We start from the raw sequence: 17,541 nt of genomic DNA on the forward strand, positions 1-17,541 counted from the left end.
AGAATAAAAAGCCAGAAGTGGTGCTGAGGCTCAAGTGGTAGAGCTCTAGCCTTGAGAAAGTCTAAGGACAGTGCTCAGGCTCTGAGCTCAAGCCCAGGACTGGCAAAAAAAAAAAAAAAAAAAAAAGTGTATCAGGAATGAAGAGATTCATGGAAATGACTCCATGACTGAAAAGTGAAGAAAAGGGCAGGGCAAACGATATAGAGGATGGGAATGCCTTCACTAGAAGTGTGAATATAAGAAAACAAAGAACATTTAGGTAAGGTCTTAATTCGCTTATGCTTAATTATAGCTAGACTTATTTTCAAAACACATAAATAACTAGAAATAGGACTGGGACGTAGCTCTGTGGCAAAGCACTTGACAAGTAAGTGCAATGTCCTGGGTTTGATTCCCAGTGCCAAAAAAGAAAAGACAATAAATAAATAAGAAATAATGTGTTAAGCTATATGAGCATTTTGTCCAAAAATTCTAATAGCTTATCAGGTAGTATTTTCTGAAACAAAATTTTCAGGATACTACCTAGAAAATGTTGCTTGGATACCATGTGGCAATATTATTTTTATTTTTATGAAAATAACCTACAGCATATAATAAATTAGTCAAATACTGAAGTGTCCAATATAGAGTGGTGCCAAATATCGAAGTTGAATGCCCATTCTAGAAGAACAAAGTAACCATATTACTAATCAGCCTTAAGATAGAGAGATGTTAAGGCCAAAGTACGCACCTACCATACACTGAAAGCACAGAGAATTTGTTTAAAAGCAAATGAATTTAGCAAACTAGCAAGATACAAAATCAATACACAAAAATGTTTCATTTTTATATACTATAACAATAATGTCAAATGAAATTCCAAACACTATTCCAATTCTAAAAGCAACCAATAAGTTAAAGACTTATACAAAGAAAGCTCCAAAGTATTGCTGAAATAATTTGTAAGTAAATGGAAATACATCTCATGTTCATGCACTACCTAAGCAAGCTAAAGACTTAATGTAGTTTCCCTATAAAAATCCCAATCATGGGCCGGGAGTTTGGCCTAATGGTTAAAGTGCTTGCCTAGCATGCATGAAGACCCGGGTTCGATTCCTCGGTACCACATACATAGAAAAAAGCTGGGAAGTGGTGCTGAGGCTCAAGTGGTAGAGCTCTAGCCTTGAGAAAGTCCAAGGACAGTGCTCAAGCCCTGAGCCCAAGCCCAGGACTGGCAAAAAAAAAAAAAAAAAAAAAATCCCAATCAAGCTTTTATAGAAATAGACAAATCTATCCTAAAATGCATAAAGAATCTTAAGGATCTCAAATAACCAAAACCCCAAAACTTGAAAGAGAACAAAGTTGGAGGATATATGCTTCTTGGTTTCAAAACTTATTATAATACTATAGTTCAAAACAATGTGGTACTGCTAAAAGAATAGATCTTTAATGTGCTCATTAAAAGAAAGTATAACAAGGTGAGATGATGAATTACTTGATTGAATCTTTCGTCGATCTATGAACAAGGAACTAAAACAAGCACATGCCTATATTCCTAGTACTCAGGAGACTTGAAGCAGGAGGCACTTGAGTCTGAGGCAAGATATATATAAAGACTTAGGGAATAATTAGAGAGTCTAAAAATAAACCTTTGCCTATATAGTCAATTTTGGGTGGTGATAGTATAGGACTTGAATTCAAGATCCTGTGTTCTTTCTGTAGTTTTTTTTGTTCACCACTAATGTTCTACCATTTGATTTACCTAGTTTGGCATTCTGCTTATTGGTCAAACTGGACTTCATGAATTTTTTTTAGTCTTGTGCATCAAAATACAGTATCAAAATAAAACATGGCAATTGACAGAATGGGAGAAAAGTAGATGCAAACCATCCAGTTTTAAGAGATTAATATTTAGTACAAAAAAGAGAATCCATGAAACTAAACAACTCCTCTAACATAACCTTTGGAGGCTGAAACAAGATCAGTTGAGCCCACGAGATAGACCAGATTGCACAAATCAAAACTACATCAATGTGTGTAAGAAGGTGGGGAGAGACTACCAAGGAGCTGTGAAAACTACAGAGACATACTATCTCATACCCACTAGGAAGGGTATAAAAAAAAAAAAAAAAAAAAAAAAAAAACAGGAAATAAGTGTCGCTGAGGATGTGGAGGCATTGGAACGAACCCCTTATGCCCTTATGCACTGTTGGTGGGAATATGTAATGGTGCAGTCACTATGAAAACAGTATAGCAATTCCTCAAGGATGAAAATTATTAATACATACCACCAGATGTAAAGGCAGGCACTGGTGGCTCACACCCCTAATTCTAGCTATTCAAGAGGCCAAGCTATGAGAATCAAGGTGGAAAGCCAGCCCAGGTAGGAAAGTCCATCTAACAAGCTATTTAGAAAATGCCAGAAGTGATATTTTGACTCAAGTGGCAGAGCATTAGACTTGAGCACAAAGAGACTCAGGGACAGTATCTAAACCCTGAGTTCAAGCCCTAGGACTGGCAACAAAATAAATAGTCATTGAAGTACATACTTATAAAACAGAGCAAATTTTATATCTATTTCACCATCTCTTTGGGGGTTTTTATTTGTTTTGGTGTCATGCTTGTAGCTTGAATTCAGAACTTGAGTACTGTTCTCGAGGGGGTTTTTGTTCAAGGCTAGTACTCTACTACTTGAGGCACGTGTGCACACGCGCGCACACACACATGCGTGCGCACACACACACACACACACACACACACACTAGTTTGAAAGTAATTACCACCATACTTACCCAACAAATAATCTACAACAAAAATTTTAAATCATTTCTACAGCTAAAATGACAATAGAAAAAATGATTATTCATTAATCTTGTATGTACATCAACCACTTTCTTAATCTCCATTAATACAGTTCTTACTCTTAAATAGTATTTGTTCTGAAAAGCTTTGATTCTTTGGAAAATACAAATTACCTGAATATTAGCTGGGAACGTTTCGGCAGCTTGTCGAGAACGAAGGAGATGGGGGACAATCTTTAATTTGACTCTGGTGCTGACTGGATCTCTTTTCAGCTCTGGCTTCAGAACTGCTCCCTGGAGGAAACACACTGGTTTTAAGTCAGCACCTCAAGATTACTGTCTACTGTCTGCTCTTAAGATTTATATTCCAAAAACCTTTCATTTATATCTGTCTGACCTACCAACATTACAAATTAAAGCAAAAACTCTAAAAAGTATTCTTTATGTATTTAAAAGTATTACTTAACTCCTACAGTTTCATAAATAACAATGTCATGAATAACCATATTTTTCAAAACACTGCATGAGGGAGTAGTGCTCTTTCACACTTCACACAAATACTTTCTCTAAAAGAGAGCTGACCCTTGAGCATTCTTCTGCTTTCAATCTAATGTAATAAGTTGTTTTAGTTGAAGTATGTTTTAAAAAAAAACCAGCTTGCACAGATATGTGGTTAGAAAAATGCGGATAATTTTAGCCTTTTCAGGTATTTGTGGACCTTTTGATACTATTCTAAAACTTAGAAAAAATGCTGCTTAAAAATTAGCTGCAAATTGGAGTTTAAACCAAATCAGTTGAGCTTTAGCTTGCACTAGTACATTAAATCCACTGGTTGATCTTGTACTTTGGCTGGTTTTATGATTGTAACATAACTGATCATCAGGAAAATATTGGCTACATTGGGTCAGCAACTGTTTCTTCACTCAGCACTCCCCCTCAAAAACACATCAGCACCAACTGCATCAGAAAATGCATTGCTGAACTGTTGTGTCTCTGTGGTGAACTCAAATTTCCCAGAATTCTAACTTTTCCTTGAATGTTCAACTTTTATCATTCCCACAAAATTGTTTCATTCTCTTCCTCCAAAAAGTGATCTCAGCCAGGAACTGATGGCTTACACACACCTGTAATCCTAACTACTAAGGAGGCTGTGATCTGAGGATCACAGTTCAAAGCCAGCCCGGGCACAAAAGGACCTGAGACTCATCTCCAATTAACCACCAGAAAACCAGAAGTGGCGCTGTGGCTCAAGTGGTAGAGTGCTAGCCTTGAGCTGAAGAACTCAGGGACAGCACACAGGTCCAGAGTTCAAGCCCCATGATGGAACAAAAAAAAAAAGTGATCTCTTGGGTAACTTCTTTGGACACATTGTCCAAAAGGGACTGTACTCTTTACCTGACTTATACAACTGTAACCATTCTGTTCATCACCTCTACAATAATCATTTTTAAAAATTTAAGTGACCTCTTCTTTTAGAAAAAATATCTTTCAGGGCTGGGACTGTAGTTTAGTGGCAGAGTGCTTGCCTAACATGCATATGAAATCCTGGGTTCAATTCCTCAGTACCACATAAACAGAAAATGCCGTAAGTGGTTCTATGGCTCAAGTGGTAGAGAACTAGCCTTGAGAACAGTGAGGCTCAGGGAAAAAGCCCAGGCCCCAAGTTCAAGCCCCAGCACTGGGAAATAAAGAGACAAAGAAAGAAGGGGGAGAAAGGAGGGAGGAGGGGAGGGAGGGACAGAGGGAGGAAAAATATCTTTCAGAAAAGGTATTTGTTCTTTTAGAAAAGATACCTAGTAAATATCTATCTCAATACTCACAGTGTACTTATATACTCTTCAAATACCTTGCTTCATCAGGATATTCTTAAGCTGAGTTCTGTTCTCCTGTTGTCCTTCCCTCACCATCTTTCCCCCTTTCCCTTCTTTCACTGTCATTCATTCACTCATTTAGCCTCCATGAATAAGCAGGTGCCAGTGAAGATCACAGTGGCTGCTAGTGACACAGATTTGTTTTAGTGCTTGAGTTTGAAATCAGGGCTTCACACTGGCTAGATAGGAACTCTACTATGTGAGCCACGAACCAGCCAGATTTGCTTGGTAAGGATCCTAGCATGTATATCTACTGTTGCTTTTGATAATACCAATGCAAATGCCAACTAGTAATTTTTTTAAAGTCTTCTTTTGCAGATCTATCTAAAAAGCTGCATCATTCCAAAAGGTCCTTGAATCATAGTTTGAGAACCACTAATCTAATCTAACACCTTCATTTTTTTATACCAAGACCAGGAACATTTTGCAATTAGCTAAACTTATCTAATGTATCCACGTGCAGCCATTTAGGGATAGAGTTCAATTCACCTCAGACTAGTAAAGCTTAAAACTAGTATTTCATAATTTAACTTCATCTTAAATCAAAACAACCAGGAAAAATAGGACGTAATGGCACATGACTATAACCTCAGCACTCAAGGACTGAGCCAAGATTTCAAATCCCAAGACAGTTTGGGTTACAAAGCAAGACCTTGTCTCCAAAAAAAACACAAAAACTAGGAGAAGATGTACAAATAAATATACCTTATGTCAACAAAAAGCTGATTAGAAACACCTACCTCTTTCGTCTTCAGAGGTATATCTCCAAGGTACACCTTGTACATCTTATTAATGATGGCAGGATTATTCCAGTCAATTAAGCTATGGAAGATTTTTTTAATATCAGTTATTAAAAAACATTTTTAATTCCACTTCAATGGTTTAAAAAAATCTTAACCCAATATTTATTATCAAAAGAAAATACCAGGGGCCGGGAGTTTGGCCTAGTGGTAGAGTGCTTGCCTAGCATGCACGAAGACCCAGGTTCGATTCCTCAGTACCACATACATAGAAAAAAGCTGGAGGGCCGGGAGTTTGACCTAGTAGTAGAGTGCTTGCCTACCATGCATGAAGACCCAGGCTCAATTTCTTGGTACCACATATATAGAAAAAAGCCAGAAGTGGTGCTGTGGCTCAAGTGGTAGAGTTCTGGCCTTGAGAAAAGTCTCAGGACAGCGCTCAGGCCGTGAGTTCAAGCCCCATGAGTGGTTTTAATAAAGAAAAGAAAAGAAAAAGAGTTCTCAGGGCCAACACCATAGAGCAGATCAACAGAAAAAAAGTAATACTGTGCTTAATTCAAGAGGATGATTGTTTAACCACTTAGAAATCCACAAGTGATTAAAGTACAAAAGCAAGCCGCGATGGCTCACACCTGCCTGTAATCCTAGCTACTTAGGAAGCTGAGAACTGAGGATCACTGATCAAAGCCTGCCCAGGCACTAAGTCTGTGAGACTCTTATCTCCAATTAACCACTAGAAAATAGGAACTGGGGCTGTGGTTTAAGGGGTAAGGTGGTAGCTTGAGCTGAAGAGCTCAGGAACAGCACCCAGGCCCAGAGTCCAAGCCCTACAATTGACCAAAAAAAAAAAAAAAAAAGTACAAAAACCATTTTTATTCTTTAAAGTCATAACCTGGAAGTTTTAAACCATTGTATTTCTGTAATATTATGTCCTTTGATTTCCCTCTCTCCCTTACTAATGCCTAATTCCTTGAAACAGTTTTATTGTCATTTTTCACTGAGACTAATTACTCTTTGGGTCCTGTAAGAAGGTTAATGAAGATATAAGGTAATTGAGTATAAGATGATTACTCTTATACACAGTAGACCTAGTCAAAGCATTTTACAAATCCAACGATCATGCAATGCTTCATTTCACAGGTGCTAAGATTTCCCCATATAGCCTTTTGACATTGGTTCTGCTTTTATGTAGATATCCATATAATGGTATACCCATATAATGTCATTAAAACCGTTAGTTTTTTATGGGGAAAATAGACGTATTTAAAACTTTTTTAAAGCCTTAAGCAACAAATATGTATGTCCCAAATAACTAAATGCGTAGTATAGTATGAAGAATAAGGCCTGATCCAACACAAGAAGTCTTTTTTTTTTTTTCTTTTTTTGCCAGTCCTGGGCTTGAGCTCAGGGCCTGAGCACTGTCCTTGGACTTTCTCAAGGCTAGAGCTCTACCACTTGAGCCTCAGCACCAATTCTGGCTTTTTATTCTGTGTATGTGATACCAAGGAATTGAACCCGGGTTTTCATGCATGCTAGGCAAGCACTCAACCACTAGGCCAAACTCCTGGCCAACACAAGAAGTCTTAAAGGAAGAATGTTTCAATACTTCAAAAGCAAAGCAGCGAAAAACATCCAAAATAATTCAGTTATAAGAAGGAATTTAGGGCCAGGAGTTTGGCCTAGTGGTTAAAGTGCTTGCCTAGCATGCATGAAGACCCGGGTTCGATTCCTCGGTACCACATACATAGAAAAAAGCCGGAAGTGGTGCTGAGGCTCAAGTGGTAGAGCTCTAGCCTTGAGAAAGTCCAAGGACAGTGCTCAGGCCCTGAGCTCAAGCCCAGGACTGGCAAAAAAAAAAAAAAAAAAAGAAGGAATTTAGACTTGGGGCGAATGTTAAGGAAATACAATCTAATTTTGTCAGGAAAGGCTAAGCCAACAAGAGGCATGAAGAGAATTAAGCTGCCACTGCCTCTCACAACCTTATGTGTCATCTAGTGGTAGGATATGCCCAAACACCACCAGTACCCATTCACGGAGTTATGTTCATAAGCAAGCTAATACCTCATGAAGTTAATTCCTTATTTTATTACAACTAGTTGTAGTGGTTTGCTCAGAGAGGGAAAACTGCAATACAGGCATTCTTTTTTTTTTTTTTTTTTGCCAATCCTGGGCTTGAGTTGAGGGCCTGAGCACTGTCCTTGGACTTTATCATGGCTAGAGCTCTACCACTTGAGCCTCAGCACCACTTTCGGCTTTTTTCTATGTATGTGGTACCGAGGAATCCAACCCGGGTTTTCGTGCATGCTAGGCAAGCACTCAACCACTAGGCCAAACTCCCAGCCCAATACAGGCATTCTTTACAAAGTTGTATGACCTCATCCACATTCCACTGTTTTCTAGCTGACAAAATCCAAGCATTACAATAAATTTGAGGCTGGACCCCAGTGGGTGCCCAAATAGCTCTTCTTTGTCTTAAACAGAGTTCTGTTCTCCAGTACACTTCATTTATTTAAACTAAATATACTTCAAACTCTCACTAAATATCTTATTTCTTAAGACCCTGAAAAGAACAAATATGTGTGATGCTTTTAGAAATCTGGCCCTTTCAGCTTCGCAAGCTTGGGAATGAGGCAGTTAGTTACCTTTGTTTGCTTTTTAATTCCAGGTCTGCTGCTGTTGCCACACTGTGGCGTGTATCACTAGAAGCAATCACCAGGTGGAGAACAGCCTCAAGTTCAGGCACTTGTTCAGCTTCTAAGAATTTCACTATGCCCAATTTGCACTGTAGATGAATGAAGGGAATAAGAAAAAGTGGTCAAGAACCTAAGGAACACCCACTGAAAGTACCAGTTAACCTATCGGTGTGATCATAAACCAAGGATGAATGGGCTCACAATGTGCCAGAAACTGTTCTAAACCATATATATTTGTAATTTCATTTGACTCTCTCACAACCCACTAGGTAGACATTATTATAGACACTTCTTTCAGATGAGAAAACTGAGGAAAGCTTAAGAGATTAAGACACATAGTAAGTGATAGAAGCAAGATCAAATCCAAGTATCCCCCTACAAAACTATCAAAATACAAAGCCTCCCTTGCTGAGGTTTCGTAACTCCCTAGTGATGAAGCCTTGAAATCTCTAGTGGTAGCTACAGATGAGAGTAGAGTATATTAACAATAAAGTACACTAAGAATAATTGTAACAGTTCAAAACAACTCAATGATTCATATTCCAGAGAGCTTTACTCTGTTACACAAATTCTTCTAGATCCTTAGGAACTAAAATCAAAGAATATGATTTTCAAGTATCTTCAACTCTGTTCAATCTAAGTACAGTTCTAGTCAAACTGTATTTGATCTAACTGACTGAAATGAAACACAGATTCTGGTTAGAATTCCATGCAATGTGAACAAGCTACTAATTTCAATACAAATCACTCTAGGATAAAAGTATAACTTTATCTCCTCTAAAAGTCAGTTATACAATCACTCTTTCATAGATGAACTGGGACTAATGGGATTTAATTATTAAGTAGGAAAAGACGCAATTTTAAAAGGCATAATGGATTACAATTAGATCTGTTTTCCCTCACCTGCTCAACATAACTTACTATAAAAAAAAGCTACCAAGGGGGGGTGGCGGGGAGGATAATGGGTACCAAGACATGTGAAAGGGTATCAATGTATGTGAATTAATGCACCTTCTATCTGGCAAATATCATGTAACCCTTTTATCAATTACAATAAAAAAAAACAGCATGACAAAACAAAACAAAAAAAAGCTACCAAAAACAGCCATAAAAAGAAGTACAAAAGACTTAAGCTAAAAAAAAAAAAAGCTGTGTGAAAGAAAAGTGAAAATGACATGCATATCCATCAACAAGAGACTAGTAAAATTTTTTACATTGAAAAGGATAAATTTTTTAAATCTTGAAAGTCTATGAAATGAGAAAAGTACACTACAAATAACTGACAAGTAAAAATGCATTATGTAAAACTGTACACACACATACACAGAGAAAGTAATGTATAGATGAACAAGCCATGTTGAAAAGCAATTTTCATTTCCATCTATACATCTTTTTCTCTTTGCAGTGCAAGGGATTGAGTCCAGAGGCCTGCACACACATGACACTTGACTAATATGCCATACCCTAGCCCCTATGCTATTATTGAAGATTTAAACCTACCTTCCTTTTTTTTCCTTTTTTAGAAAAAAAGGGGGAAGGGGGCTTTTATTTATAAGAAAAGATATAAACAAAAGATACTTAAAGCTTAGAAGAAAACAGCTCTCATTCTTAAAACTAAAGTGTGTTCCATCAATAGCTTACAAAACAGACAAAATACATACAGAGACCTTTTACTTCAACAAATAATGACCAAGATAAGATTACAAACAGGACCGGGAGTTTGGCCTAGTGGTAGAGTGCTTGCCTAGCATGCACAAAGACCTGGGTTTGATTCCTCGGTACCACATAGATAGAAAAAAGCTTAAAGTGGTTTTGTGGCTCAAATGGTAGAGCTCTAGCCTTGAGAAAGCCCAAGGACAGTACTCAGGCCCTGAGTTCAAGGCCCAGGACTAGCAAAAAAAAAAAAAAAAAGTAAACATTAACAATTACTCTCCAACATTCTTAGCTTTTAACCCCAGATAGTCTGGTAACTGAATTGAGACCTTGGTGACTCCTAAAACCTCAAAGCCTTTTTGGAATGAGATTAGTATCAACCTACTGCATTGCTGTGAGAATTAAAAAAGGCAACATATTCAAAGTACTCAGTATAGCTGCTATCACAAATCACACTCAGTAAAGAATAGCTTCTATTAATATTTACCTTACATCGTAGTTTAAGAAAGGACTTTTTAAGTATATAATATGAAAAAGTAAATTCAACCAATTATAACTCTCAATGAATAAAACATTCTACAAATTTGTGAGTGCCAAGAATGGCCCACTTGACTCTTTTTCCCTCTCCTGGGAACACTCTTTTGATCATTGGTCACTTACATTCCCAAAAGAAAAAGGATCAAATCATTGAGATTGCCATGGAGAAATAAAGGAAGGATTAGAAGACTAACCCATGTTGCTTGAATTCCAAAATAATTACATACTGATCTCATGTGTTCTTCCCTGAGGTGCCTGATGACACAAGACACAGTGAGGCACCTTCTCTGTAGAGCACCAGTCATTTTAAAAGCTGCTCAGAGAACATCTGTGTCCTGTTTAAATCCAGAATAAAATTCTTAATTCCAATTTTTAAATGCCCAGGAAGAAATATAAAAGGGAGTCATGCTTTTCCCCACATTGTCACTTCTGAAGTACAGACGTTCCTCACTCTACCCCAAATAGACAGCCCTAAAGAATAATGTAAGATCAATTGTATTTTAATTGTACCAAAGTAGCTAATTATTAAACCTACAATTAAAAACTACAATGTCAAAAGTTAAATACAGTCAACTTATAAACTGGTTGTGCTTAATACTTGAAATATGTGAGCAATGTCAGCAAACCTTAAAAGCATTTCCCACTCCTCCCTTTCCCTAGAGCTTTCACAAGTTAATTGTCACAATGAAAAGAACACATTACATCAATTGCTCCTTTCAAGCATAGCCTGAACATTCTGAAATTATATTATATATGCTTCCAGGAACTACACAGGGACAGATGAGCAACCAATGTGGGATACCTGCTCCAACTGCTCAGGTGTCCATGGGTTATCACCGATAACACGTTTAGCTGCATAAAAGCTCATTCCTGGGGGAGGTTGTGGGATTCCAGAACCTCCTCCACTGTTTGAAGAAGAACTCTGTGCTGATGATGAATTTTGGCGACTCTGAGTTTCATTTAACACATATCTGGAAAGGAAATCAAAGTTTTAACCCTCTTTTAAAAAAAGATGCACACATGCATGTGTACAAGCAACAGATTATATCAAACATTTCATTATATATTGTCTCTACAGTTTTTTTAGAATTCCTAAAGTATTTTTTTTCTTTTTTTGGTCAGTCGTGGGGCTTGAACTCTGGGTATGGGCGCTATCCCTGGGCTCCTCAGCTCAAGGCTACCATCCTACCCCTTGAGCCACAGCCCCACTTTGCTTTTTCTAGTGTGATTAACTGAAGATGAGTCTCACAAGGTTGGAGTTTCGTGCCTGGGCTGGCTTTGAACTGTGATCCTCAAATCTCAGCCTCCTGAGTAGCTAGGATTACAGGCGTGAGCCACCACATCCTACTAAGAAAAATTTTATTGAAGAACATTTAAGGTGTATAAAAAGTATCCTTATCTTTAGCATATTAACCAGAAGAACACACTGCCCAAGAATATAGCAGTTTAAAATCAGCTGTAACAGTTAACAATAAATATAGATATCTTGGTCACTCTCAATCTCTCAATTATTGTTCTGTAACTATGGGCTCACAGCACTTTGAGTTGATATAGAGATAGGTTTGTTAACTTCCCTGGCAGAAGAGAGGAAAGGAGTGTCACTGGAGTCCTATACCTGAAACCAGTTTTCAGTCACTCATACCTCTACTAAGTTATACATTTACAATTCTTCCTCTTTCTCCTTACATCTCTAGTAGAATACATAGTAAAACTTGCTAGACAATTACATTTATTCTACAAGTAAATAACACAAAAAAATAAATAAATAAAATAAAAATAAAATGGGAGGGGGCCAGACAGTGGCTCACGCCTGTAATCCTAGCTACTCAGGAGGCTGAGATCTGAGGATCAAGGTTCAAAGTCATCCTGGGCACAAAAGGATCTGAGATTCTTATTTCCAATTAACCACTAGAAAAAGTAAAGTGGGACTGTGGCTCAAGGGGTAGGGCAATATCCTTGAGCTGAAGAGCTCAGGGACAATGCCTAAGCCCCTAGGTAAGTGGTAGCCACGAGCTGAACCCAAGGACAGCGCCCAGGCCCAGAGTTCAAGTCCCACAACTGACAAAAAAAAAAAAAAAAGATTGTAAAGAATAGAAATAAGTTCTCTAAGATGGATGCAGTGAGTGGCTCATGTCTATAATCCCAGTTGCTTAGTAGGTGTAGACAGGAGGAACACAGTTCAAAACCAGACTGAACAGAAATTTGAGGTAGATTCTACCTCAAAGAACTAGCCTTAGTCAGGTAACAATTGTTCATACCTATAATCCTAGCTACTCAGGAGGCTGATTTGAGATTATTATGTCCAATTAACCACCAAAAAACAGGAAGTAGAGATGTGGCTCACATACTAGAGTTACAACCTTGAATGAAAAAGCTTAAGAACAGTGCTCAGGTGCAGAGTTCAAGCCCCAGCACAGATACAAACACACACACACACACACACACACACACACACACACACACACACACACCCCACAGGTGTGGTGGAACAAGTCTGTAATCTCAACTAGGTAGGAGGTATAGATGGTACTCAGTCCAAGCAGGCCCCAGGCAAAAAAAATCCTATGATCCTATCTAAAAAAAAATAAAGTAAGTGGGCTTGGGAAGTAGGTTAAGTAGTAAAGCACTTCCCTAAGTTCAAGTACAGCACTAAAAAAAATTCTCTAATAAATTAATTTTGATCCAATTAAATTATTATTCCTCAGGACCAAAATGAGATTTTTAATATAAACATTAACCTAAATCACTCAACTGTAAAATAGGTATTAAAATATCACTATAAATAAATTCAAAGTAATAACTTGAAACCTTATTATTTCAGTTAACTTTTATGCCATATTTAGTCAATTCACCCCCCCCCTTTTTTTTTTTTTTGCCAGTCCTGGGCTTAAGCTCAGGGCCTGAGCACTGTCCTTGGATTTTTCTCAAGGCTAGAGCTCTACCACTTGAGCCTTAGCACCACTTCTGGCTTTTTCTAAGTATGTGGTACCGAGGAATCGAATCCAGGTCTTTGTGCATGCTAGGCAAGCACTCTACCACTAGGCCAAACTCCTGGCCCCCAATTCCCCTTTTTTTGGTACTGGTCCTGGACTTGAATTCACAGCCATATCACTGCTTCTGGGCTCATTTTGCTCAAAGCAAGCACTCTACTCCTTTGAGCCACTGCTCTACTCCCAGCTTTTGTTAGTTAATTGGAAATAAGAGTCTCACAGACTTCCTTGCTGAAGTTGGCTTCAAACCATGACCCTCAGATTGCAACCTCCTTACTAGCTAGGATTAAGGCATGGGACACTGTTACCAGACTCAAAATACATCTTTTCTTTTTTTTTCCCCAGTATGTGTATTTTATTTATTGAGCATCAGCACCACTTGAGCCTCAGCACCACTTCTGGCTTTTTCTATGTACGTGGCATCAAGGAATCCAGCCCAGGTCTTTGTGCATGCTAGGCAAGCACTCTACCACTAGGCCAAACTCCCAGCCCTAGTATGTATATTTTATATACACATGAATTGGTGCTTGGGTATTACAATTTGGTGCTTCCCTCCTAAGACTATCCTCTTTGGGTCTCACTTTTTTTTTTTTTGCCAGTTGTGGGCTTGAGCTCAGAGCCTGAGCACTGTCCTTGGACTTTCTCATGGTTAGAGCTTTACCACTTAAGCCTCAGCACCATTTCTGGCTTTTTTTCTATGTATGTGGTACCGAGGAATCAAACCCAGTTCTTCGTGCATGCTAGGCAAGCACTCTACCATTAGGCCAAACTCCCGGCCCCAAAATACATCTTTATAAAATTTTTGTTAAAAAGAATTCCTTACGGGGCTGGGAGTTTGGCCTAATGGTAAGAGCACTTGCCTAGAATGCACAAAGATCCAGGTTCGATTCCTCGGTACCACATATAGAAAAAATGCCAGAAGTGGTGCTGTGGCTCTAGTGGTAGAGCTATATATAACCTTGAGAAAAACCAAAGAACAATGCTCAAGCCCTGAGTCTAAGCCCAGGACTGGCAAAATAATAATAATAATAATAATAATAATAATTCCTTTTATATTTTTTACATACATGGAGCAATTTGTTACTGGTAAGGGAAAATGTGAGAAATCACTAGGTTGGGTACATTATTTTCCTAAATAAAATTTAGATTTCAAGGCTTATTTACCAGCATCATTATCACCTGTCAATTCTGGCCATCTCCTTATATGCCAAATATAAAAGAAGGCATTCATTCATTTCTAAACTATAGAAAAACTGTTACCTAATAAGTTAACCAGCTAACAAGTAAACCAACTAACAAGTTCTAAACATATAACACTCTGTAAACTATCATCCCATATTAGATAGTAAAATATTTGAGATTGCCTTTCACAGCAAGTTGATAAAAATAACAGAACTCAGGGAAAGCAGATACAAAGAATCCATACAAAACTAAGAAATGATATAAAAGAGGTTATGGAAACTCATGTATCTTTTTTATTTTTATAATTTTCTATTTTTCCCCTCTGGTATTTTTTCAATCTTTCTCTTCATGGTGTTCCAGGCCCAGAAACACAAGATACCAAACTATAGGAGCATGCAGACCACAAAAGGGAAAAGAAAGGAATCAAGAGAGTGGGACCTCTCTTTTCTGTGCATTGAAGGGGAGAAGATACACATCCCATGTATGTACATACCAGAAATCAGGGGGAAACGTGAAGAAAGCAGCACTTTAGAAAACCACCCCTAGCAGCAGGACAAAATAACTAAACCAACAGCAGATCACAACCTGGGCACTAAGCCAGATTCAAAAGTCAAAACAGTGTACCTCTTGACTACAAGGGACTGACAGTCTACTAGTGGGAACAGAAATGTCAACATTGTGATAAAAACTACAGCGTCATACAGGCAGATGTTTTTCATTATGGAGATAAGGAAAACAGTATAATTATATCTGCCTAGGGTAAGAAAAGTCTGTCAGAGAAGTGACCACTAAGTCGTTAAAGATGTTCTTCAAAATGACCTTTTGTTATTTTTCTTCCTTTCAGTATTTCTTTCCTTCTGTTCCATAGAGAAGCATTTTAAATAGAAAAAAATGGCATTCTCCTTAAAAAATAAGACAAGGGAGCCGGGCATAGTGGCTCAAGTCTGTAATCTTAGCTACTCTGAAGACTGAGATTTGAGGGGCGCAATCCAAAGCCAGCTCAGACATTAAAGAACCTGAAACTCAATGCACCTTCTATCTGGCAAATATCATGTAACCCTTTTACTAATTACAATAAAAAAAAATTTAAGAATAAACAAAAAAAAAGTTAGCACAAACTTTCCATATCTTAATATTCTGGATAAATAAAACTTTACCACATTTAAAAAAAAAAAAAGAACATGAAACTCTTATCTTCAATTAACCATAGAAAATGGGAAGTGGGGCTGTGGCTGAAGGAATGGGGTAGTAGCCTTGAGCTGAAGTGCTCAGGGACAGCTCCCAGGCCCAGAGTTCAAGCCCCATGCCTGACAATCAATCATTCAATCAATCAATAAATAAATAAATAAGGCAAGGGGCCAGGAGTTTGACCTACTAGTAGAGAAGGTGCTTGCCTAGCATGCATGAAGACCTAAGTTCAATTCTTTGGTACCACAAACATAGAAAAGGCTGGAAGTGGTGCTATGGCTCAACTGGTAGAGGTCTAGCTTTGAGAAAGCCCAGGGACAGTGCTCAAGCCCTGAGTCCAAGCCAGGACAGGCAAAAAAAAAAAAAATTAAAATTAAAATTAAAAAATAAGGCAAGGGGAGCTGGGAGTTTGGCCTAGTGGTTAGAGTGCTTGCCTAGCATGCACAAAGACCGGGGTTTGATTCCTTAGTACATACATAGAAAAGCCAGAAGTGGTGATGTGGTTCAAGTGGTAGAGCACTAGCCCTGAGGAAATAAAGCCCAAGGACAGTGCTCAGGCCCTGAGTTCAGTCCCCAGGATTGGCAAAAAGAAAGAAAGAAAGAAAGAAAGAAAGAAAGAAAGAAAGAAAGAAAGAAAGAAAGAAAGAAAGAAAGAAAGAAAGAAAGAAAGAAAGAGAGAAAGAGAGAGAGAGAGAGAGAGAGAGAGAGAGAGAGAGAGAGAGAGAGAGAGAGAGAGAAAGAAAGAAAGAAAGAAAGAAAGAAAGAAAGAAAGAAAGAAAGGAAGGAAGGAAGGAAGGAAGGGAAAAGAAAAGGCAAGGACAGATAAGAATTCATGAGCTGTATGTGCATATTTAATAGCCACAAAATGAGATCCCAATGCTCTGAAGGTGTGATATGATAAAGATAGTCATTTTAAAAATCAGAAAACTCTGCCAGGCACTAGTGGCTTATGCCTGCATGAGCCTGAGGAGGCTAAGATCTGAGGATCACAGTTTGAAACCAGCCTGGGCAGGAAAAGTCCACGAGACTCTCAGCTCAAGTGATAAAGTATTAGCCTTGAGTAAAAAAAGAACTAAGAGACAATGAAGTTTAAGTTACAGAACAAACCAAAAAAATAGATAAGCAAAACAAAAAGTCACGTAACTCTACAGCAGTGTAGAAAGGCTTGATGAAAGATGAGAAAGGCATTTTGACAAACTTTGGGCAGCCAAGGAAGCAGTGGGAATGGATTCAGGACATCAAAGAAGGAAATGGAAGTGATATTGTAGAAGCAACAGAAAATCTGGAGACAATTGATAATTATGCAATGAACTAAATAGGAAAATCATCATAGCATCAATAATCATTCAAAAAGTGCTTGAACCAGTTGAGTCTGAAATCAACTCCACATCTAGAAGGCCAATAAGCACTGAAGGTGGAATTTAGAAGATAATGGGCAGCAACAAACTGTGAGACACAACGTCCATTTACAAGGGAAGTCTCAATCATTTAAAATAGCATTTACTTTCCATGTAACAAACACAGTCAAGAACAAGTTGCTTCGTTTTTCTTTATTTTTCCACTCACCCATAAGGCATTAGAAGAACATCTAGCATGAAATCCAAAAGCAGCTGCACAGTCTTTGGTTTCTCAGCAAGATTAAACGGAGAAGCTGATTTTGATGATTCAACGGGGTATTTCATGTGAAAAAGGGTTGGTATTAAAAGATGCATTAAGCTGAAAAAAAAAATCACATTTATTGCAACTACTTTTTTTAAATCCATTTTTATATAACAAATAAGAAAATCACAACAAAAACTGGTAGTTCTAACAGAAACCATTCATTTGCAGTACCACTCATCTACCAAGAGTTAACCTAGAACTTGTTTTGATTGTTTTCTACTTGAACATTCAGTATATCTAAGTGA

General features: G+C 37.9%; 1 protein-coding gene across 5 annotated transcripts in view; it reads right to left on the reverse strand.

Annotated features, from left to right (window-relative positions):
* Nucleotides 1-17,541, reverse strand: part of Ecpas (Ecm29 proteasome adaptor and scaffold) — a 117,177-nt gene that overhangs the window by 66,589 nt on the left and 33,047 nt on the right. For all 5 annotated transcript variants that reach the window (XM_090330425.1, XM_090330424.1, XM_090330421.1 and 2 more), the window contains 5 exons: nt 17,201-17,350; nt 11,077-11,245; nt 8,034-8,173; nt 5,392-5,473; nt 2,955-3,074 (listed from right to left, as the gene is read on the reverse strand). In XM_090330425.1, coding sequence (XP_090186551.1) covers nt 2,955-3,074; nt 5,392-5,473; nt 8,034-8,173; nt 11,077-11,245; nt 17,201-17,350 — 661 coding nt within the window. The remainder of the gene's footprint in view (nt 1-2,954; nt 3,075-5,391; nt 5,474-8,033; nt 8,174-11,076; nt 11,246-17,200; nt 17,351-17,541) is intronic.

The sequence above is a fragment of the Megascapheus bottae genome, chromosome 3, assembly GCF_031878675.1.
Source record: "Megascapheus bottae isolate mThoBot1 chromosome 3, mThoBot2.hap1, whole genome shotgun sequence".
NCBI classification, from domain to species: domain Eukaryota; kingdom Metazoa; phylum Chordata; class Mammalia; order Rodentia; family Geomyidae; genus Megascapheus; species Megascapheus bottae.